Source organism: Pholis gunnellus (genome assembly GCF_910591455.1).
Source record: "Pholis gunnellus genome assembly, chromosome: 18".
In the NCBI taxonomy this organism is placed as follows: domain Eukaryota; kingdom Metazoa; phylum Chordata; class Actinopteri; order Perciformes; family Pholidae; genus Pholis; species Pholis gunnellus.
Window position 1 is genome coordinate 18064458 of NC_136545.1, and position 23731 is coordinate 18088188.

Below are 23731 nucleotides of genomic sequence, written 5' to 3' on the forward strand. Positions count from 1 at the left end.
TGGTTCACATTTTGAAAGCAACCTCAAATTCATTTTCTAGCTGGGAACCACGTCGCAGAGTGAATAACTGTAGATTTAAGTTGTTATGAAGTAATATGAACTACTCTGTTTGCCTTAGCTATTTTTGTTCTCTGGAGCTGTTTAAGCATTGAAAAGTATCGTGTTTTTAATGTCTTCGAGCTGTACGTTGTGCAGTTGGCCATGAAGATGTTTTTCCCCAGATGTTCTTTTTAATTGCAAAATAACCTTGTCGGCATTGATTTTGAGATGGCACATTTTCCCTGATGGCAAATGTGTATCTTTCACATAATGAAGTATATTTTACAAATAACCTATTACATACAAATGTCATACATTTCTGTTTTGGAGGGTTTCTTCATGTACGATTGCTACGCAGTTTTTAGTATGAATAAATATTAGTAAAAAGAGAATTGGGCAGTCTATCGACGAAGAGGGGTTCATTATTTTGTGCTATCTGTTCTGTTGAGGGCTGAAGAAAGAACAAAACATTTTAGACTAAGATAATGGCTTGAGGCCGGGTTGCTGTCCGGAGTGAATGGGGTCTCCCTGGAGCTCAATAAGGTCCCAAAGTTTTACTCCATTATGCTGACATCCTAAGGGCCAGGGGGTACCACCCCCAGTGGTTACCTCTCAAGTATGCATTCATCACCCCCCACTACACACACACACACACACACACACACACAGACACACACACACACACACACACACACACACACACACACACACACACACACACACACACACACACACACACACACACACACACACACACACTCTTTTGGACTTAAACTCCTCTCTATTTAAGTGATGACAGGAGGCAATATTCACAGAAAGCGTACTGAAAGAATGAACTAAAATGTGAGATCCAAAGCTGCTCAGGTAATTTGAAAAACAAATTCACAAAGTCCAAAACTATATCCAGGACTTATGTGCTCTGTTTCCTTTATTAAAAACTGTAAAGGGTTTTAATAACATACAGGGCTCAATATCAGTCCAGTGTTTGACACTTTAAATAAGGATCTGTAGGATTGAGAACAAGTGGCCAACGATTTTACTTCAGTTTCCTCTAAAATAAGCAGAAATAAAGCAAATGTCATTTTTTACAGCTCTGTGCACATTCCTAAATATTGTGCAAGGCTGTAACAGTACGCTGGTACTGCTGTTTGTTTAACAAGGCCTCCTCTGGCACGAGTAGCTCCAGTCATGCCTGCAGTGTTGCCGCTAAATGACTAAATCCATGAGCAAACATGGTAATCAAAGGCTGTTAAGCTAAGCAAACATGACACTTATCCCTTTTGGCCGTTGTAAAAGAAAATCCACGAGTGGAAATGATTTTTAAAGACCCTTTTCTCAGCAGACATTGTATCCTTTATAGCTGTGCTTTTGGTATTTGTCTCTCCATGTAAATCCAACATATACATGTAAAATATAGACTGCATTTTAATCTGCTTTTGCTGTCATTTGACTTGTTTTTAATAACTTGAATGATTTATCCCCTCATACCATCACAGAGATTCAGTTAATTTAAAGCAGATACACGTTTGTATTATGTGTCTTTATGTATTATGGTGCTGCTTGTTTCCACTTGAAGAGTTTCACTTTATGAAAGAACATGGACTCCATCTCCTCCCAAAATCACACCTGTTGGAAAATCATCACAACATGTATGAGTTCATGTGTGAACACGGTTTCAGGAACTGTAAATAGAAATACAACGCACATATAATGTTTCTCTTTATGCCATGTTTATGTCAAACACCTTAAACTCTACTTGTTCTGTCAGTTCTCTCTCCACCCTGCTTCTACTCATCTGGTTCTCATTTGCACAGCACAGCCTGCTGGAATGTGCTCGTGCCTTTAGAGATGAGTTATTAGCCCATTAATACATACTTCGGCCAACACTACTTTAACTCAACGAATGTGTTGTTTGCAGTCGAAGTTCTTCTCGATTTAAAAGTAAGAACGATCTAATGATGAAGGATGCAATGTGTAAGACCTTGGCAGAATAAAACATTAAAAAAATGAATGTTGATGTCAATTGTTTGGGGTTTGAACGAGAGGTTACATTGTGGACATTATGTCAAAGACGTTTATGTATTGTGCACTGAAATGAACAATTCAGCCAGCCCCTTCCTCCCCATCCTCACGGCGACGAAAAGAAAATACTAGTCGTTGTTTTCTCTTTTTTGCCACTTTTATATATATATATATATATTTATTCCAATATATAAAGTATTATAACGTACAAGGTCCTGAAGTGCAAATCGGTTGTCCGACCTGGGTATAGGGGCGAAAGACTCATTTCACAATATAGGCCGACGCCGCACGTGAAGATTTTAAGTGTTTGAGTGTTTTCTTACCCGGCTGTCAGTTAGTTGTTTTACCGATGATTGTACATTTGAATTGTATGGACCCAGAGAAGTTGAAATGCTGCCCCCTTATTTCTTGGGATCATGTGGCTACATCTTGCCCGTTGCACCTTTTAACATGACATGCTGTTTTTCTTCTTTCCAGGGTGCTTTAGTGATGTAATAGACAGCATCGACTTTTGAATGAGAGGTTTTTAAAGAATTCACTTTAATTTGACTTATTATAAAATTGCAAAATGAAAAGAACTTACAGGGTTCAGGCACTTACATCAGCACCGGTGTTGACATAATGCAAACATCAAAGTGTAGAGTATACAGAACTGTGGTGCCACATCTTTATTCAAATTATACAACTTATGCCTGACACTTGTTTTGTAGCAGTGCGATTTCTTGTTTAACAGATCTTATTTATGCTAAATCCATATGTGTACATATTTACAATTGATATTGTATACTCAAACTTCATCCATTTAAATCACCAAAAAAAATACTATCTACGCATGAAAAAAACTGCATTATCTATTACGGACCTCAAGATGGCTCTGTTCTCCTAACAAACATGTAAAAACTAAAATGTTGATGACTTTAAATCCTTAGATTTCTATCTTTCAGACAAAGTGTGTGTGTGTGTGTGTGTGTGTGTGTGTGTGTGTGTGTGTGTGTGTGTGTGTGTGTGTCAGAGATGTATTGCATCCTCTTAGCAGTGTTCTTCACTGTTGGTGTCTCCTCTGCACACAGCTCCCACGAGCCCTTCCGTGTTACAGCTGCGTCTCCTGGTGCGTTTCGCTCCGCTACAGCTGGACCAGCTAGACCAGCAGGACCAGTTACCTTCCTGATTAACAGTAGGTCTTGTACCTGCAAAACATTGTCAAAAATGAGCTAAAGTGATAAGAATGGCCTTGTTGGTATGTTTGGATACTCCACGTTTTGATGTATTTCTTTACTCTTACCTGGCGCTGTAGCTTTAGCGGCCTTGCTATTCTGGCAGGCCATGCCTTCATACAGGTGAGGGCACAGGCACAAGCACTTCCCATCCAGCAGAGCAAGAGTGCCTCCGTTTTGACAAGGCTTACACTTGCACACGTTATACTCTGCCACGTAGTCTGCGGTGGCCCGCTTCATGTTGGATATCCTGGAGTTAGCGTCTGGCATTTCGATTGGAACTAACATATAGATGGGCTCTGGCTGTCAAAGAAACCCAAAACAAACAGTGCACCATTTCACTTGCCGTAATATGATAACAGAAAAATTATATTCAATTCACCTCGTATCTTCTATCAAAGGCTACAGCTATACTGGCTCTGTGAGGGCGTACTTGAGCTAAATGCTAATGCTAGCATGCTCTAAATGATAATGCTAATATGCTGATGATTAGTAGGTATAATTCTTACCATGTTCACCACCTTTATTTAGTGTTAGCATTTGATAATTAACAGTAAAATAAAGCTGAGGGTGAGTCGAGTGTTATTAGTTATAAGTTATAAACATTTGGTTATAAAGTATTGGACAAATTACAATTTTGACGACACTGATGAAAAGTCAGTCACCAACGTTATAAGAAATCATCAAATCAAGGGGCAAATTGATGTCTGCACCAAATTGAATGGCAATCCATCCAATAGATGTTATGAAATTTCACTTGAAACATCAAGTGTGAACCTCATGGAGGCGCTAAACGAAAAGTCAGAGGATCACCGAAGTCTTAAGGATTCATCCAGTGCACAACATTTCATGGTAATCGATCTGATAGCTGTTGCGATACTTGGTGGACTTGCCGTGACGTTTGCAATCTCTACAAACATTGTCATCATAGCGGGGACACCTATGAAGATGTAGCTTCATCCAGCTGTCATAGCTACCTCACTGTAGAGCAGCGCAGGGTTGTCCGCGATGGTCCGGGCCCAGTTCTGATACGTAGCGATGTCCATCACTCCGTCCTTATTCAATTTAGCCCGCATAGCAGAAGCACTTGCCAGCGTACCTCCTTTGACTGATGTCATCACCTCGTCCACCGCTGCTTTCCCATCAACACTAGCTGTGCAGCAACAGGGGAAAACGTTTAGTGACTTTACACACTTGATACATTACTGTAAACCTTATTCCTACTTATCTCAGGATCTGTGCACAATGTACTGATAAGGTTTGGTTTAAGAGGTTTGGATTGGATTTTTGCAAGTCTATCTCAATGTAATCTTCCATATTTCAGACTGGTCTCATCCAGCATTCGTAGCTGAACCTACGACAAAAAATATGCCGTAAATCAGAGATATCCCACGAAATAACTTTGTATGTTATGCACGTAATCATGAACGAGGAAGTAGTAAGGCCGCTAAAGCACCGTAGAGCCGGCGAGAGGGGAGCTGGATGGATCCAACGAACAAAGATGGATCTTTGTTCGTTCCCTGTGTGAAACGAGAAGTCAACGTTTAAGCATTTGCATACTTCAGTAACGGCACTTCCGAGGTTATTTGAACCCAAACGACGATGTTTTCCTAAACCTGACTAAGTAGTTTTGTTGCCTGAACCTAACTGTTGTTTCCTGTGAAAACGGAAGTCCATTTTGAAAAGACGGAAGGCATGCAACAAGCGGAAATTGACACGTGTTGCTGGCTTTTGTAGGAATATGCATGAAAAATGTGTAACTTTGTGTAAGATAACAGGGAAAGCAAACCTTGATCTTTCTTTGTCACGCTATCACATTCGTCACGCTTCACATGTCCCTCGGCCGTAGACACGCTTGTAAACTCTCCCGTGATACCTATTTTGACGCATTCTTGAACCGTTCTCTCCGTCAGATCTGCAAGAATCATTAGGTACAGAGGATGAGAGCAACTTCAGAGCAAGTAGTTTGAAAAGAGACCGGGGCATACGCATACTTTTCGCCTTGATGGTGTCCTGGTCGAGAACATAGACCAACTCATATTCGCCGCCAGTCTTCCCGTTTCTGGTGTAGTGAGTTCCGTAGTCCTCCAGGAAGGCAAAATAAATCCCCTTCTCATACTGCAGAGGCAAAGATGCGACATGCTCCAGGAATTCATCGGCCGTTTTGAGTTCACGAGAGCGCATCCTGTAGGTGCTCAGCTGTACCGTGCCCTTCACCCGCATGAAGCTCTTGTTCTGAGTGTGCAGGAGAGAATTAGTCAGTACAGATTCAGATGGTCTGGGTTCATTTGAGACGAACACCATGTTGTTGTTTTTTACCTTAATGTTGGATTTCTCTGAGAGAGTCTTAATCATTGTTTTCTTCTCGAAATCAGTGTTGAATTTTATCTTTGCAGAATCGTCGGTCGTCTTAGACATGGAAGGCTCACTTGTGCTGAATTTGAAGGAAAGTCCGACATCAACTTTCCCACTCATCTCTCTCAGCAATTCTGTCACGAAGCCGTGTGTGTCTTCATAGATTTCTCTAGAGGCAATTTCTTCCACTAGAGTCTGGAAAGATGGAGAGCATTAAGAGAAGACGGAATTTTCGGCATTCCTCACCGACGTACTGTATGTTCGTCATCATTTTACACGCACACAAATGCACACACACACACATAGTGAACGCATGAGCTGACCTCATAGTTGAGCACGCCAACATTCCAGGGAAGCCTGTCAGTCTTCGAGGTGTATGGATTCCTCAATCGTGTGCACCTCCCATTGAAGAAGTCATTGTTGAAGGGGTTCATTCGAGGATCTGAACCCAAGATGTTGATTCTGGTGCAAAGAGACAGAGGCCACTTTTAAAACAGTATCATGCTTACTAAGCTGAAAATTAGGAGGAGGGGGGGGGGGGGTAGCTGTTTCCCCTGCCTCCAGTCTTCATGCTAAGCTAATCTATGCTAATTGTCCCCTGACTCTAGCTTCAGACACGGGAGTGCATGTGTTGATGTTCTCATCTAACTCGGCAACAGAGTGACTAAGCGCAATTTCCAAAATGTCAAAGTATTATTTGTACTCTATTCAAGTACAAAACAGATCATTTTGTTTTGGTAATATTTCTCGCAGATATGGTCCCAATGAATGGGCTAATGTGCAGTCCTGATGTCAGTGCACTCCACTGTGACAAAGCCTCCATTTCATATATTGACTCTTTGATCCCAACTGACTTGTCTCTTTAATAACTCGCACTCACCCATATCCTGCTGTCCTGCCTTGTTCATTGTTATCCAGGATATCCGTACCACATGGTTTACGAAGAGCATCACAGTCCTCATCTGTTCCATCCTCACAGTCATAGTCCCCGTTGCAAAGTAATCTCTTCGCGATGCAAGAACCTGCGTACAGACGGGAGTGAAGCCGATGAGGCTCTAATGAACAGAGAGGTACTGTAGCTGACTAAGGCTACATCCACACGACAACGTTTGCGTTTTAAAAAGCCCATAACGGAGGCGGTAGGTTTAAAAACCCTACCGATGCCGTGTGAGTTTGAAAAATGTTGCATTTTAGTGTGGACGGGCAGAAACGGGGACTTTTAAAAAAAACTATGATTTTGCAAATGATTTGGTTCTTAGCAGACACGACGTGTCCTTTCCTGATTCGTCACGAAGAAAACAAACAAACAGCCTCGATTACCGATCGACTATTAGTGGTTAATTCAACATGTATAACAGATTGCAGGTGTTGCTGACCTTGTTATCTATACTAGCAGCTATTGTGAAGTTAAACTCTGCGTTTTATAATGCTACTACTGCCAAAATGCGGAGGAAGCAAGCCGTTATTGGAACGATTAGCGAGCGCCGTGTCCAGCAGCGTTATCAACCCTCCGGAGCGAACATTTGAAGTCACGGTTTGCGTCTTTGAGGAAAGCGATGGACACAAAACAGAGGACTTTCCTTTTCTTTTCAATGCTTATTTTGTTCTGCACAGCTATTGTGAAGTTCACAAAGAAACTGTAAACGAACAAAAGCACAAATGTTCTCCAGTACGACGGGGACTTCCAGCCATCTGGCAGAGCTACGAGTGTGAGCACAGACAACATTACGTTACACTCATTCAGCAGACGCTTTTATCCAAAGCAACTTACAATTCAGATTCTATCACATTCATACATCGTAGGCACAGCTACGGGAGCAATTTTGGGGTTAAGTGTCTTGCTCAAGGACACATCGACATGCGACTAGTGGAGTCGGAGCTGGGGATCGAACCGCCGATCCTCTGATTGAAGGACATAGTCATGTGATGTTTATTTCTATAACGGGGCTGAAACACCTTTCAACGTATTAGTGTGGATGCAGTCTCAGAAGAAGCTGAAGTACCTGTCTCGCACAGGAACTCTGAGTCGGAGCATAAAGGGGGAGGCGGTCGCTCGCATCCAGCATCCGTTCGACAGGACTGCCTTTCCCCCAGTGATCCTTCGCAGGCCACACCACCAAACTGGCCAAACACGTCCACACTTCGAGAACGTCTCTGAGGATCACGAATGAAATCACACTTTGTTGAGCATCAAAGGCAGAAAATGGGTTTATACGGTTAAGTCTCCTTGCCAAACTGTGCAACAGATACAGCAGGTGTAAAAACCTAAATGTTACAAAAAACTATTTCATTTAATAAATGTATCTTTAATTAAATACATTAAAATATCTGGTTTAAAGGTAGCTCAACCACATCAAATAGTGTAATGGAAGTTACCACTTTTCTATCCAATATGATTAGATTTAGCTGCTTTATTTACATTCTCAATTACTAAGTTGTTGAAGCATCAAGATTGTGACTTTTCATCTACATGAAATAGGATAAAAGTTAACTAAAGCTCCTTAAGTTATTAAACTTTAGCTAAGGCTATGTCCCTAAGCTGGAGTCGGTTTGTTTCTGTTTCTGTATTGTGAATAGACTAAGTGTGAATATTGAGTTTTGTAGTCACTGTCTACAGTTTCAATGGACTCACCCTGACATTTGTGCAGTTATCACAAGAGCTCCAGTCTGACCAGAGGCTCCAAACACAGTTGACTGCTGGTGGATCAGGAAGTACCTCTCCCCTGAAATACACATATTAAGTGATACGACTATTTTGAAGCACAAAATCCGTAGTAAGTGAACAAATAAATAAGATCCTTGCTGTTGTGAAAATGAAATAGGCAATATACATACATTCCATTTCCAAGAAGCGTCAAAGTGAGACACAGGCTGCAGAAGCCCAGCTGGAGAGCAGCTTTGGTCCTCATGATGAACCTTTGAAGAGACAAATGGTGCTGTGCGTCTGTCCTTGTTAAGTCTTTTAAGCTGCCTCTCTGTCAATGATTATTCAAGTGCAAAAGGATCATGTTGTTGTCATCATCAAAGTCAATAGTTTGGATTTCAGGTAAGGCCATATTGATTCAGTGCACTGCTCGGAAACTCCAAGTACCAAAGTTTAAAGTGTTTGTTTGAATTAAAACATCTTACTCATCCAGTCAGTATATTTAGTTCTTCACTGTGTGAGCAAAGCCTCTCCAAAAACATAATAAGTACGATTATTAATTTCTTCTCACCAAATTTGAACTGTTAACTGTACTTTTATGCGTTTATCCATTGGTTGAAATGCACAATGATTGACTAAAAGCCAACAAAACAAATAAACTCACACTCAGCTAGATGTGCACAACTCTATAACAGATACTTTTGGCAAAATATATTTAGGTTTTTAGTTGGCTATGATAACAGTTACATTTTTTTTTACTGCTAAAAAGAAGACTACTTAAAAACAAAATTAACAAATTGGTGTCCGATTTGGAATCATATTGACGTTGTGGAACGAATAAATAACAATGGCAGCACTCTGTGGATCTTTATTTTAATTTTTAGCATTCCATCTAGTACCTATCTTAATGATATATTTTATAACTATTCATCATTTTAATTATTGATTAATTCTCTTAGAACCACATGATGTAAGACTTGAAAGTATAAAACAAATATTGAAGCATCGTCATTGCGATACCTGGAAGTATATAATATTGTAAATATTTTCACATGTTTTTGGTCATTTGTATATTTCCTGTACAGGAAGCTGGAAACTATCCCAGCATGCACTGGGTGAAACAGTTGGGGCTGCACACCAAAGCTGACAAACACTCGTAACACTGCTGTTTCAAGTCTGGCCTTTCTTTTAGTGCATCCAGTACACACTGTTGTTTATACACAAGGTCAAAGGTAATTTATTATACTATTTTTGTATTTTAAGAATGCTTGTACTAATGGGTGAACATTTGTTAATTTCTGTGTTTCCAGGATTATGCAATCATTCAGGCAGGTCCACAGAAAGCAGAGCAAATATTTGAAAGAGGCTGATGTCCATGGTACATTCAGGTCACCGTCTCAGATTGGGAAATTGAATGGCAAAACTATCACGCGGGCTATAGCTGCTAAACTGTTATTAGATTCTGTCTCTGAAGTGCAACTCTTCGTCCACAAGATGGCAACATTGAGCAGATGTTGTGTCCTAGTCTTAAGGTGTGTTCACGTGCTGATTATTACAGGCCAACGGGACACACTTAACATGGGGACTATAAGAATTTATTCAAAATACCTAACTAACTTCTTTCTCTGACAAGTCAAACACTGTTTCCTTTAATAAATAATATCAAAACAAGCCTTGCACAATGCACAGGAAGCTTTAGACTGTTGCACCTAATGATCTGTCATGTGATCTGAGTGGCTTCTGCTGAGTCTGCAGTACTTTGTTCTACAAAAGGAGGGAGGGCAGTGTGCATAAATAACAAAGTAATAGTCAGAATAGACGGAGGAAAGCAGCAGTGAATTTAAAAGTGGACTTATTAGGATTATGATCAAGTTAGCTAATGATCAGGTGAATCATTATTCATGAACACAGAGGTTTGGCAGCAAATCATCTGCTTTTATCCATCTGAGATAGTAAAACTGATGTTAAATTCTGCAGTATTCAGCATGCTGATAGGTACTTTCTGCTGACTTAAATAAACACACTCGGACTATTCCCTGATGTGTCCAAAGTCAATCTGGGGGCTGCCCTGTCCCGTGTCTTTCCGTGTATCTGCAAGCAGAGCTGGGGTAGTCTCGGGGCTATGTGGTCACGGCCCGCTGGAGAGGCACAAATATGTGCTGAGGTCACCACTTTTACAACGTTCGGCAGTTTCCTCCCAGCTTTCTCAGGAAACCAGAGGGTAGGTAAGGTGCTTGGCCAATATTTCTCCTGAGTAGAAAGACTTCCTGTTTTGTTTTGTTTTTTGATGGGGGGGGGGGGGGGGGGAAACTGTGGAAACACTTGTGGAACAGCCTATTGCCCGGCTTTACTGTAATTTACCCACGACATAGACGTTGTCATCGTGTGCGGCAGAATATGATGACGTTGCTTCCTACATTGCCACTTGCCCCACTGATTTATGCTATATTTTTAGACTGAAATGCTCAAGAGACGTGAAGGCAGTCGGGAGTTAAAAGAACAGAGTCGGACAGAGAGGATAAAATCTAAGACTACCTCAATTATGGACTGGAGATAAGTGGCTATCTTAGGTTCTGGTTGTGGTGGCAGCCGGTTCCAGGATTCACGCCCTAAAACGCTGCATGTTTGGATAGTGGCCTTCCTGTAATATACGGAGGGAAGGACACTTCCCATTAGTTCGTCTCCGTCAGCATTCTATCACAAAAATAAACCCTCTAATGTGTATGTGCTGACTTGTGCCATCTGTAGTCTGTTTCTGGAAAAAACGAACTCCCATACTTTTTCCTTTTCCCACCAGAGTGTTTTACATGAGTAGCACAAGTAGCATCCAACATGTCCTCCTGTATATGCAAGTGCGTGGTTGTCATTGGGTGTGCCACCGATCCAAACAATGAATCACATTTAGAAGAAAAGGGAACCGTAATTCTAACCTAACGTCATCGGACAGTGATGCACAACCAGAGAGACACGTCATTGACGAGAAAAGGTTACATTTGCGATCCTGGATTTTATTATATAGTGTATGCATATTGTTGCATTGATATACTGTATATAAAAGGCATACAGCACAGTATAAATTGCAAATGCCAGATGGGATGCAGCGACATTCCTACAGATGCATGCGTTCTGCAAATCTAAACAAGAGTCTGATGGTATTAAATGTTTAATAAGAGGTTATGAAAAAGATCATTCCAGTGGTTGGTGGCTGAAGGGGAATACAGACTCTCAGCTAGTCAGTTATCTGGCTTCTGAGGAGCTCATCTGCTAAAAAGCAGCCTCCGTCAGCAGAACACAGGATACAAAGGCAGGAAGCACGTCCTTCCTCTGTCCCTTTCTCTGTCATTTCTCAGCTCGCAATGCAACATACAGAATACCGTACGTCTCTTTAACACCAAGCGAAATAATGTCTTTTTGTTTGCAGTTTTTGAGGTGTCAGAACTACATAAATATACTGTATAAATACTACATATGACTATCTGGGCTGAAGATATAGGTGCAGATGTTACATCTGGCTGTACTCATGTGGTGGTTGGTTGACCATGCTAATAGCTTTGGTCGTGCTAATAGTTATGATCATGAGAGCTCTCGTGTGTCTCCAACATGGGCTATGAATTAGTATTTATCAGCATTGATGTTTAATCAATAAACGCTATAGCATACTACCAAGCAGTGTTGTAGTCAAGACCACCGAAACCAAGACCAAGTCTTGAGCAAGACCAGCGTATATATCGAGACGGTGACAAGACCAGGACCAGACCAGTGCGAGTCCCACTGCATCACAGCAAAATGTGGCACATGCAAACTTTTGTCACTCCTCAAATTGATCTGAGAGATCCACATTCATCCACATGTATGTGTGAGTGTACCATGAGAAATGTCTCAAAAGACCTTGCAGAGGTAAGTTTTATGCGTGGGGATTTTCCTGTTTTCTATGAGCAACCCCAGTAATGATGTTAACAAATAAATCAAGACAATGCTTGAAATAGAGTCCTCTGAGACCGAGACAAGACGGATTCCTAGACGAGACCTTCAAAGAGTGGTCTTGAGTGCTACAACACTGCTGCCAAGTGCCAACTGTAACATTATCACAAACCAACTGTGCTGTCAAAAAACATTTTTTACAGAAGTGAAACCTGTCAGTCCATGTCAGGAAAACAACCACACTGACATCATCCTGGTGCACATCTCAGTGTTGAAGTATATGTTGTATATATGTGATGTTTGATTTCCTTTCCCAATAATTTGTTTCTATGTCTTTGTTTTTCTGACGTTCTTTGTCTTTTTAATGGTGGCTATCCCTGCTTACACTAACAACCTGGTTCTTCACTTAATTATCCCAAACAAACCTCTATTAATGCTTCTGCAAACATGGAACAAAACACTTCCTGTGCGACTTGAGGATTTTCTTTCTGGGAATATCACAACTGGCACTCAGTGCTTAGAAGAGTAAATATAAAAGCGGTCATTACACGGCTGAATCACTGTATGGTATCGAGAAAAGCAAAATAGACATTTATACTGAGGAAGTTGATGACCCATTTTCAGCCATCGGTTGACTGTAATTGCAATAACACTAGTGCATGGCAAAGGAAATGTAGTGCCTGCTGCTCTTCCAAAAAAATGTGCTGTGTAAGCAACAGTGGAGCTTTGCTCTCTTGTTTGGACTCTTCTTTCCACTCACTCCTTCCACATGTAATGATACGAGGCTGAGTGTACAAACTGTTAAGATGATATGAATGTGCTTTTTGATTTGAAAGTCATCCAATGCCGGGGATCCACCTTCTCCACAGAGGAAGAACTTCTGACGCAACTGTTGAGCAACAAGGAATCCTTGCTTCATCTCAGCCATCTCCGTCATATCTTTCATATTTCATCTGAAACAAGAGTGAAATATATGCTGTTTTGAAAAACAATAAAAAGCTAGCTGTGCCTGTTTTTAGACATTACCTAAAGGCTTGGGAGCAGGGACTTATTTGGGAGGTCAATATATTGGAACATTACAGCTCCTATCATTTATCTTTTGACCACTTGGGGGAAGCAGAAAAAAAGCTGTAAAGACAACATTAACATATCATCTTTTAAAGGAACAGTGTGCATTTAGGAGGATATATTGGCAACAATGGAACAAAACACTAACAAGAAAGTTGTCTTTGGTGTACAATCACCTGATCGTCGTATTTTCGTCACCTTCAAATGAGACTTTTATATCTAGATGGATCGGTACTCTTCACAGAGCCGTCCTCCATGTTTCTACAGTAGCCCAGCATGGACAAACTGAACTGTAGATGTTTTCGCATCGGCCACAGTAGTTCTCTTACACGCTTTGCTCACAGGAGCAATTTTAAGTTGGTTGCAATCTGCAACTTCACCGCCTCAGCCGCCAAATCCTACACATTGCGCCTTTAAGCTGATGTAGCACACTTGATGGAGCAGCACTAGCACTCATGGCCACCAATGTTCACTCTTCACTTCTAACTAATATATCTGTATTGGTCTCCACCAACTCAGGGTTGATGTTTTGTGTTGCTGTTTTAGGGCTATTTTGTTGAAAACAGCTGACTGCTGCTTGCTGAGCCATGAGAGCGCTGAGAATGAACCAAAACAGGAGAACAGTTGCAGGCCCTAAAACCAAAACAATGAGCTGAAAGACGCTACAAAGCTCCACAGAGCTGAGACGTCGGACGATAATTATGTGGGTTCATAAAGCAACCCCTTTCACATCACACATTAAGTCATTTGATTTGTTTTTATTCTAAAATATATGTATTATTGCTGCTTTAAATTTGTGACAAAAGTCACTCTGTCTTGATGATGAAAGCCTAATGTTTTACAACACTATGGACGCAGTTTTTCTTTTTTTTGCATGACCACTTCACCGTGCGGGGCTATAAGAGCGATGGTGATATTCTCCTCCACGTGAAGAGACCGCCCCCTCTTTCTAGTTAAACAAATCTGCAGCGAGTTATGCCTGTCAGTCAGCGCGTGAAGGGTTAAACGGGGAGTTTGCAGCAGTCTCTCCTTTCTGTCCACGGCATTTAGCGGAAAACATCTGACTCCTGCTCGTTTTTCCGAGAGCTGTGTTTGGCTTTTTCTCATTTCTTTTTTTTTTTTTTTTTTTTTTTTTTGGTTGTGCTGGAGCCGCGGAGGCATCCCGGGGAAAACAAAAGTCCCCGTTTTCGACAGCAGGAGATCAACATCTTACTGCGCGCTTTCAAACAGGTACGTCCACGCGTTGGTAACATTTTCCATCCGTGCGTTAATTAAGGTTCCACCGAAGGATTGCAGGTAGTCGTGTTAAAGCCAGCTCGGTATTTGAGTTCGCCTTTGAAAGCAGCGATAATAACTAGCTGTGGGTTGGTGAGAGTTGCTCTTCAGACTAAAACAAACCTACACTGAGTTGGCTTTCTCTGCGGGAGGTAAAAACTTCATTCCATGTTTTCAAGTACTCATTTCCTGTCCTGTAACAATTACAACAAACAAATATGAATCACGTTTGTCCTTCTTACGTTTTCTTTCCAGAACACGCTCTTCTTGCTGCACCGCTGTTAAACATCTTTTTAATGTTGAGACAATATTTAATTTGAGTTTTGTTTGTTTTTATGTCGCATCTCCTCTCATACGTGTGTATATATACATCCTAGTTTCAGTGCAAGACAACTTGTATTTAGTCGGAAAGTGTTTTGCATGGCCTTTGTGTTCACACTGGGCCTGTGGTATTTCACCATCTCTCTCACTTGCAGACTGAGTCATTCCCTGATTTCCTCCAGATGTGCAGTAGTTTACGTTTCCTGACGGCCCAGGATTGTGACATTTCTGCCCTTGCACTGCAGTTATTCTGCTGACGAATATGAAATGACCCTTGTGTTTCTGTGGCTATGTGTTATTTGTGTCGTGACACTGGTGGACGCTGTAAAACAAAGCTCTTCTCCTCGTCGTTCATCTGGTAGTATTTAAGTAAGTTGTTAAAATGTAATCCTTTAACTCATATCTGCACTGCTGACATTTTAAATTTTTTTTTATTAGCCTTTCCTCCAGCTAGCGGGACTCTGACACCACTGTTTACTGGACATGTGCAATCATGTGTCACACTCTTGTAAATGGAGCGTCAGCCCGTGGCATCTACAAGTCTTTAGGCGTATGTGTCTTGTTTTTCTACACTTCCTCGCACGGCAACTAAAACAGTGTGTGTGTGTGTGTCTCTGTGCGGTAGCAGGAATTTGAATGTCACCTGGACGAACCAAACGCAAACCAACGTCATGTGGCCTGCTTGTTTCCTTGACTTCAAAACTGGTATTGGTGGATGAAATGAAGGTTTTATTGCTTTACAGCTGCACAGTACAGCAGCTCTTGTGTGATTACACCGTCATTCTAACCGCAATTTTAAAATATTCTTGAACAGGGAAACATGCTCAATTTGAAAATCCAACCATTCCGAATAAGTCTTAATTTACAGAATCTGTTTATGCTTGTGTCAATCTCTGATGTGCTTCATAGAGATGTAACAGTTGGCACTCAATGACCAGAAAGTTGGATAGATACTTTATTCATCCATCTATCCATCTAAAGGAAATGAGAGCCATACAGGATGAGATAAGAGATCAGGTCATTAAGTTCCAACTCATTTATGAATCTTACAGATTACCTGCCTGATTGATTTCATCATAAACATCACCTTTGACACTGTTTGTATGCATCCTTACTGTCTTTTCATGAAAACACTCTGGATTTGGATTGTTCCCCTTTTTTGCGGATCACTTGACCCTGATTACACATCGTGAGACGGCCCAACATCGTTGTGGGTGAACGATCACTCCAAAGGCTCTTATTTCCGTTCGTAGTTGCTTAGCTGGGCATCACGAGATCTTGTGCTCTGCTAGCGTAACATTAACCGCGGGTAATTGCTCAACCTTTGCCCACTTCCAACCTTTGGTCTGTCCTACAGTACTCACAGCCTCGGTGTGCAGCCAGTGTAGCCTCTGGTGCCGGTCCTACAGGTATGTACGTCCCACACACAGCCGTGTTTTGCATTGGTTGTGCAGAATGTCTGGCTGTGATTGTTACCACGTTGTCTCGTTTGTTTGAGTCATTAAGTGATCAATGGTGACTCAAGAGTGTGTGTGTGTTCCACTCAACATAGTTGAGGAGATGCAGGTAGCTGCTGAGTCGTCCGCTGTAATCCACTGAGATGTTGTTTCTGCCTCATGTGACATTGCCTTGGGTTTCCTGCACAGTAAGTGCAGAGCTGTTCGTGACTGTCCAGTGTGTTTGGCAGACAAAACTATGATGTTATTTACCACATGCAAATAGGACGAGCCATAGTTGGCTCAGCACGCTGGTTTTTGATGGCATTTTTAAGGGTCTGTACATCTGAGCAGTTATTCTCTTTGCAATAAACCCTCCTGAAGGCAGGAGAACAAGTTATTTGTTAAGAGGTGACTGTGAGAAGGACCGTCTTTATCTTTCGGATAATTCACTCCTTAACAGGGCTGAACAAGTGACACAGCATGTGTAAAGCAGGTTTAAAGTGTGTGTTTTCTGGATTCTCGTCCTTAATGTTTTACGGGTCATATGTCTTCCTATGCCTCTCCATCTCGAGGGTGTTCCTGCGGTTGTAAATGTTTACTGTGTATTGTTAACATATTTGATTGTTTATGGTGTGCATAACACCTTTTCAGCCGCTACGTGCAAAACCTCTTTAGCGGTGACAAAGCATTTTAATTGTATCCCTTTATAGTCCAATATTTAGTTTGCAGTTTCACAAAGAAAGAGTGCGTATTCACTTTTTATCACCTTCTCCTTTTTTTTTTTTTTTTTTTTTTTTAGGTCTCCCTTGCCACACGCACTTCACTTTTTCTGCTCCAGACAAATAACAAGAAAAGCATGTGTGGGTGTTGAGTCATCTGCTCGGTTGACCTCGCTGCCCCTGAACACGGTGCTGCTGCCTGCTTTACTCCCCGAACTGTCCACTTGTCCAGTGAGGCTCGCTCCACACCATGTCTGCCGAGGTGGAGAACAGCGCTGCCGTCCCTGCCGATCCTAGCGTCGCAACCCCGGCTACAGCCTCGACCGGCACCCCTCCCGCCTCCCCTGCGACAGCCACATCCAAGGTCCCATTCAAGAAAGAGAAGAAGAAAGGTGACGATCATGCTGTGATCAAGACAGACATGTTTGTGGTCTCATCTTGTAGAAATGATAATTTACTTGATGACTTTTTTTTTGCAGTCCCAGAGAAGACTGATGAGTACCTGCTGGGCAGGTTTCAAGGTGATGGTGTGAGATACAAGGCCAAGCTGATTGGCATCGATGATGTGCAAGAGGCCAGAGGAGACAAGATGTCCCAGGACTCCATGATGAAACTGAAGGTGCAACATAGGACGTTGTGCCCTGTTATATTTATAGTTCATTGAAAATATTAAGGGGATGGCATTTTTAAAGATGCTATCTCTGTTTTTCAATTAATAAGTCATCTGTGTGGTTACACTTTTACCTTATCTGCATCTCACTGCAGAGGGCGCCACTGTGCACAAACTTTTGCGTGTAGAGTGCTCTGAGGATGACTTGTTTTTGTCGGCCTACCCGGAAGTTAGCATCGCGCTGGTTCCCTTGACAAAAAGCCAAAGAAATTTTAACATAGAATTTGGGATTTTTGCAGAAATTAAGCTCTGTGGCAAACGTTAGGCTATAAACCACGTTTAAACCTAAACAAAAAATACATTTACTTTAAGGCGAGGGAACCAGGAGCGCTCAATAGAGTGCTCATCCCTGCAGCACTCTATTAGTTTTAAATCACAGGTCATGTTTTGTTTACTTACAAAAGAAAGAAAAACTGAACCGTATGTATTATTTATTTGACACCAGGGCATGGCAGTAGCTGCTCGCTCCCAAGGCAAACACAAACAGAGGATCTGGGTCAACATCTCCATGTCGGGCATCAAGATCGTTGATGAGAAATCAGGAGTGAGTTCTGCCATTTCCTTCCATTGCTGTCACTTCACACTGAGGAGTTTAATTTGATTGTGTTTGGCCTGCTAACAGAGTCTTTGTCCTTCTTTTATAACTCAGGTGATTGAACATGAGCATATGGTGAGTAAGATCTCCTTCATCGCCAGAGATGTAACGGATAACAGGGCGTTTGGATACGTGTGCGGAGCAGAAGGGCAGCATCAGTTCTTCGCCATCAAGACGGCGCAACAGGTAACACTCACAAATAAACAGGCTCACCGAACAACGGAGTCAAATGGGCAACTATGTCAATGTCCCTCTGTCCCCTTACAGGCAGAGCCCCTGGTCATTGATCTGAAAGATCTCTTCCAGGTCATCTTCAACCTGAGGAAGAAAGAGGTAGAGGCCTCACAGAAGGTAACTGGTTCAGAAGCAGTTGACTTTAAACTGGAAAAGTGTGTGTGTGTGTGTGTGTGTGGGGGGGGGGTTCAGAAGTTAGACAGTGAGAACATTTATTTTCCTGAAAGAAAAGCATTTTGGTGTGTTCACCTGGGACGTGTGGTGTACACTGTTGTGCGCCTCCTGAATTTCAACACTGCCTCTCTGTGTTCTGTTTGTGAATCACATCCTGAGACATTCCATTGAAATGATGTGAAATGACACATGCCTCGGTGAATTAAGAAAATAAGTATAGTCATTAACAGTCTACCTCTGTTTCCAGGGGGAAAATGGCAGCGCTGTAGTTGAGGTAAGCACTTGGAAGCGCTTGTGTTTTCTTCAAACAGTTTCTCTGACTCCGTTCCTAAACCTTCTGCTTGTTTTCAGAATGGAAGCGATGCCCTGCTAGGTACGGGTGGTGAAGTAAAAGCTGCTCAAGTAAGTCTTTCTCTACATTAAATGACGCACTGATTTATAGTGGCTGGATAAATACAGTATGTTTCTGTTTCCTTTTTGACATCCAGCCAGTGGAGCAGCTTGACCTTTTTGGAGCCATGTCGACCCCTCCAGACATCCAGTCTCCAAATGTAAGTGTGCTGCCATAAAATGTTCCCTTTATCTGGGCGAACATAGTGGAAGTATGCTTAGTCAATGAGGTGTAGCTGGGTACTTACAGCATTATACTTACGAGTGTATACGTTTTTAGGCTTCTTGCTAATCGTAGTTAGCTGTAGAAGACTTTTATCCACTTTTTTTTCATAGTAATTTAATGAAAAATCTGAAAGTAATAAGTTTGCTACATACTGCTACTTGTAAAAAAAACATGTTTCTAAGATTTGATTTATAAAACAATGGCTTCACTGAATAACATCAGCACCTCCCAGATCATTCCATGTGTATGAACTCAATTTTTACAAGGTCACAAAAATTAACTTTTAAGAATTGAGTTCATGCCTTTTGTGTACCAATCTCATTGTTGTTTGTCAAACCCTTTTAAAGCTGCCACAAGTAGAAGCTATGAAAGAGACATTTTCATTGGCTTTGCTGACATCTGCAGTCTTATTAGTGTGTTACATCAGTTGCTCGGCCAGTTCACTAGCTGGGTCTTAAATCAACGAGCTATTGCTGACTTCAGCATATTTAAATACTTGCTGTTGTCCAAGGCAAGCAAGAATTTAGTACCAACTTCATTTGTCAAGTTGGAATATGGACTCTAGACTTTGCTTTACCATGGAATTTAATATGTCAGTGATATTTTGAGTTAACTATTCTACAGGTAGCAGCTTTGAAACGTCTTTTCACACCATGTGATTCATTTTTCATTTTGTTAACACGTGTGTTTTTCTCCTTCTGCAGAACTGACTCATAAATCTATTTTTTTTTTTTTATCTCTCCCTCTGTCCCTCTCATGTTAACCAGGACTCTAATGATATTCTCTTGCTGGACTTTTCCGCTGAAGTTGACAGCAATCAGAATTGCATAAAGGGAAACTCCTTTGTAACTTCCTGTGGCCCTGACCGTAGGGCATCGCCCCAGACAGAGAATCCCTTTTCCTCGACATTTGGCTACTTTCCAACCCCAGACAGTGACCCTTTCAGAGATGACCCCCTTTCTAACTCGCCCGCTTGGTCGGAACCCGATAATCCACAGATCTCAATCGCCGCCATTAATCGCCTAAACGGCACCGCTGGCAACACTTGTAAGACAATTATTAACGGTGGTTTGAATGGAGACTCCGAACACCTCAGTGAGCAGATAAATGGCTTATCCAGTAAGACAATGATCCTCGCTCTCAGTAACGGACAGTGGCCACTAGGGGGCACAATAACCCAGGGCAACACTATTACCATGATGGACGGGAATGAATCTGGGACAGCCAAAAACCCATTTTTTGACTCGCCTTTGACAACGTCCCCCGTCTCTAATGGCATAACGCTTCACCCGCAACCCCCAGTGACTCATAGCAAGGATTCAGTTGTCATAAGCCCGCCTCCGCAGAGCTCTAAGGCTGGACGAGGTCGAAGGAGCGCAAAGGTGAAATTCCATAGCTAGATGAAGCATTGTAGAGTTGCATGTGTGATGCCTGAACATGGGTTTAATGCACATTTCCCAGAGCATACTTGGGTTGCTAACATCTCCCTTTCTCAGCGTTTGGGTGTTATGCATTGGTGTCTGACGGGATATGCCACAAGACTGTTAAGATGAGATGCAAGGCCTGTAATTTAGAGTTGCATTTAAGGGTTTGATCCATTCTGTCTTCATGCATGCACGCACTGGCGGTCACTTGCTTCTCTAACTGGCTTGAATAAATGACACTTTTGACTGTGCTGCTGAACAATGGACGGTACCTGTTTATCTTCTCTGCTCTAAATCTATTTTCTAACGTTCACGCTTCAGTGATAAAAGCACTGGTAAGTGGCAAAGCATGCATATCAGTCAATGTTAATGTCATACTGTAGTATTTATGAGTCATCATGTATAAAACTGGATGAGTTGCAACAATATATATATATATATATATATATATATATATATATATTGTGTATATGATACTTATGTTCTATTATCTGTGAATAGTCCACAGCAAGTGACCTGTTTGGAGCAGAGCTATTTTCTGCTCCGGCTCACTCTGAAGGGTCGTCTTCCTCGGAGGACTTTTTCAACAGTACACCTGCGAACTCCACTCCCTCCTCCATAGCTGCTCTGGGTAATACACAGGAGGGGAACTTTGTGTCTTCTCCGGATGTTACAATGTCGTTTTGTCTTTTATGTTCCATTCCCTTTAAACTTTCCCATTCCTTTTTTCCTTTATATTCAGGGAATCTTCAGTTGGGTCCTCCAGCTACCACAGGTTTCCCCGCTGCAGGCATGTGGGGAGCCTCCATGGCTCCACCTTCGATGTTCACTATGCCAGGAGTGACGGCTCCAGGGCCAAGGCCTGCCTACCCACATCCATCTGCCTACCCACATCCATCTGCCTTTGGTGGCCTACCCATACCGCCCACAGCCTGGGGTGCGCAGGTGCCGCCTCAGTTTAGTGCCGCGCCTTTGTCTCCGCCCCACCTCAACTGGGCCCAGCCTCCACCAGCTGGGCCACTCGGTGCTCCCGGTTGGGGTCAGCCCATCACGACCAATCCTTTCCAGCCTGGCATGTTCCCTGGAATGGGTGACCAGCAAGGTCCGTCACGCCCCCCTCCTCGGCCGCCTGTTAAGGATGCCCCTCCGAAGGTAGAGAACAGCGCCTTCACAGCTTTGGACCCCCTTGGAGACAGAGAGAAGAAGGCTGGAAAGGACATGTTCAAGGACTTCCAGATTGCCAAACCCCCTGCCATCCCAGCGAGGAAAGGGGAGCTAGTGTCCAACTCTGCCCCGGCCCCCGGAAGCAACGAAGCCGGGGCGTTCGATCAGTACTTTAACAGCAAAGTGGGCCTGGCTCAGGATAACGCAGATCATGACGACTTTGACATCAAGCAAATGTCACCAATTGTTAACGGTAAACCAACCAACATTTTGCAACATGACATGTACTTGACTGTGTGACTTGTCACTGATTGTGTCCTCCGTTTTAATGTGTCCGATTTAGATGTTCCTAAACCAGCGCCTGCTCTTGCTGCAGCTCCGAGCTTTAACCCCGGCCTCCTCGATGCCGCCTTCTCTTCAGCACCAGCCCAGGGACCCAATCATGACATGTTTGATCAAGCATTTGGGGCCCCAGATTCCAGTCTGTTTGGAGCACCGCCTGCAGCCATGGTAAAGAGATTTATGCAGATGCATAATTAAACCATATCCAGCATCAGAAGTCAGAAATCATTTGTAATGTTTGGGCTTTTTTTGTCCCTCAACCTTACAGCAGACTGCTGCAGTTGGTCAGTCTTCTGGTTCAACGGCTGCTTTTGGGGATCCTTTCGGAAATCCCTTTGCTTGATCGTAACTTTGTGCATAAGTAAGTATATGTTCATGTTTGATTATTGCTTAACTTGCGACATCTATACAGAATGAACACTATTTTAACTTTTTTCTTTTTCTCTTCTCTCTGCCCTCGCAGTTAAGATGGAGCAAATGGAGATCTTCACATGGAATAACATCTTTGGGACAAGCTGCTACGACGTGCGCGAGACAATCCAAAAAATGAACTTTTCTAACTCTTGTCCCTGACCCACCCTTTTGTTTACACCTCCACCTCTGATGTTTGTTTGTTTTTTTTCTATCCAATCAGTAGTTTCCTTATTTCTAAAGACCACTGATCTAAGAAGTAAATGTTATGTCCTGATCGGCTGAAGTAAGAAATGTGGTGTGTGTGAGAGAAGGTGCATCCAAAGAGGTTCACTGCTGATGCTGTCTGTGTTTTAATAAATAAAATAATTCAATCATAAAGCAGCAAGGTTTGTCAAGTCCATTTTACTTCTTCAGACACTGGAGGTTCGACAGTCAAACAGATATAGATGTTTCTGTAAGCTATGTGTCTGATTACTCAAATGTTTGATAGCCACCTAATGGAGTGTAGAAACCTAAAAAAGATACAACAGTGAAAAATATGCTATATTACAAGTAAAAGTACCATCAGTGTATTCTTATCGCTATTGTAATTATTGTATTGCATTAAATATGACTGATTAATGAATGTGCAACCACTAATCACTTATGTAGCTTATTGAGGTTGAAATAATACTTTATATACAGTTGGGTTGTTCAATTTGTATGCATCATATTTATAAGCTCATCATTGTTTTTGTATTTGCACTTTTAATCTACAAACTCAATCGTCAAATAAAAGCTGTGGAGCTAAAAAAAAAACGTGACATTTGAGTATAAATCGGCATTAAATGAAACTAATCAAGTCCAATAAAAGTATCTTCAAATTGCAGCGCTTTAGTACTCTAATCTTTAATACTCCTGCTCAACATATTCAAGGACTGAAGGACGTTTACACAAGAAAAACATGTTTAATTGGACTCATCTTTAATTGAATATATACATTTTATTCATATATATATATATATATGTATATCGACATATATTACATATACACTAAGTACATAAGTACATTTTATTGCTAATATTTCTGTACTAGTGTTTT

General features: G+C 41.9%; 2 protein-coding genes across 6 annotated transcripts; one reads left to right on the forward strand and one right to left on the reverse strand.

Moving 5' to 3' along the window:
• Positions 1 to 2721: 2721 nt before the first annotated feature.
• On the reverse strand, positions 2722 to 8550 carry c9 (complement component 9). The gene is made up of 11 exons (XM_079178728.1): positions 8466 to 8550; positions 8263 to 8353; positions 7634 to 7784; positions 6511 to 6652; positions 5954 to 6092; positions 5595 to 5825; positions 5270 to 5510; positions 5065 to 5190; positions 4253 to 4428; positions 3344 to 3578; positions 2722 to 3248 (listed from the first exon to the last, which is right to left on the reverse strand). Exons 1-11 carry the CDS (start codon positions 8537 to 8539, stop codon positions 3091 to 3093), a joined length of 1764 nt encoding a protein of 587 aa, XP_079034854.1. The 5' UTR covers positions 8540 to 8550; the 3' UTR covers positions 2722 to 3090.
• A 5769-nt stretch (positions 8551 to 14319) lies between these two features.
• dab2 (DAB adaptor protein 2) lies at positions 14320 to 23466 on the forward strand. Of its 5 annotated transcripts, none has more exons than XM_079179618.1 (15): positions 14320 to 14493; positions 17098 to 17409; positions 17497 to 17636; positions 18133 to 18231; positions 18337 to 18468; positions 18550 to 18633; positions 18938 to 18964; positions 19042 to 19092; positions 19179 to 19241; positions 20074 to 20688; positions 21232 to 21361; positions 21473 to 22147; positions 22238 to 22404; positions 22508 to 22597; positions 22700 to 23466. In XM_079179618.1, the coding sequence occupies exons 2-14, from the start codon at positions 17268 to 17270 to the stop codon at positions 22577 to 22579; spliced, it is 2397 nt and encodes a 798-aa protein (XP_079035744.1). In that variant the 5' UTR covers positions 14320 to 14493; positions 17098 to 17267; the 3' UTR covers positions 22580 to 22597; positions 22700 to 23466. The 5 variants fall into 5 exon arrangements, with proteins under 5 accessions (XP_079035744.1, XP_079035741.1, XP_079035745.1 ...); XM_079179615.1 differs by having other exon boundaries at positions 14322 to 14493; positions 22505 to 22597; XM_079179616.1 differs by lacking the exon at positions 14320 to 14493 and adding an exon at positions 15175 to 15228 and having other exon boundaries at positions 22505 to 22597.
• Positions 23467 to 23731: the final 265 nt, after the last annotated feature.

What these genes read in the sequence shown, in the direction of transcription:
- c9 (XM_079178728.1), bottom strand. Translation starts at nt 8,539, where the DNA reads ATGAGGACCAAAGCTGCTCTCCAGCTGGGCTTCTGCAGCCTGTGTCTC. An exon ending in CAGAGAAATCCAACATTAAG is followed by an intron (nt 5,511 to 5,594) that starts GTAAAAAACAAC and finishes CTGCACACTCAG; the next exon opens with AACAAGAGCTTCATGCGGGT. An exon ending in GGACACCATCAAGGCGAAAA is followed by an intron (nt 5,191 to 5,269) that starts GTATGCGTATGC and finishes TGATTCTTGCAG; the next exon opens with ATCTGACGGAGAGAACGGTT.
- dab2 (XM_079179615.1), top strand. Translation starts at nt 17,268, where the DNA reads ATGTCTGCCGAGGTGGAGAACAGCGCTGCCGTCCCTGCCGATCCTAGC. An exon ending in CTCCTCCATAGCTGCTCTGG is followed by an intron (nt 21,362 to 21,472) that starts GTAATACACAGG and finishes CTTTATATTCAG; the next exon opens with GGAATCTTCAGTTGGGTCCT. An exon ending in AATGTCACCAATTGTTAACG is followed by an intron (nt 22,148 to 22,237) that starts GTAAACCAACCA and finishes TGTCCGATTTAG; the next exon opens with ATGTTCCTAAACCAGCGCCT.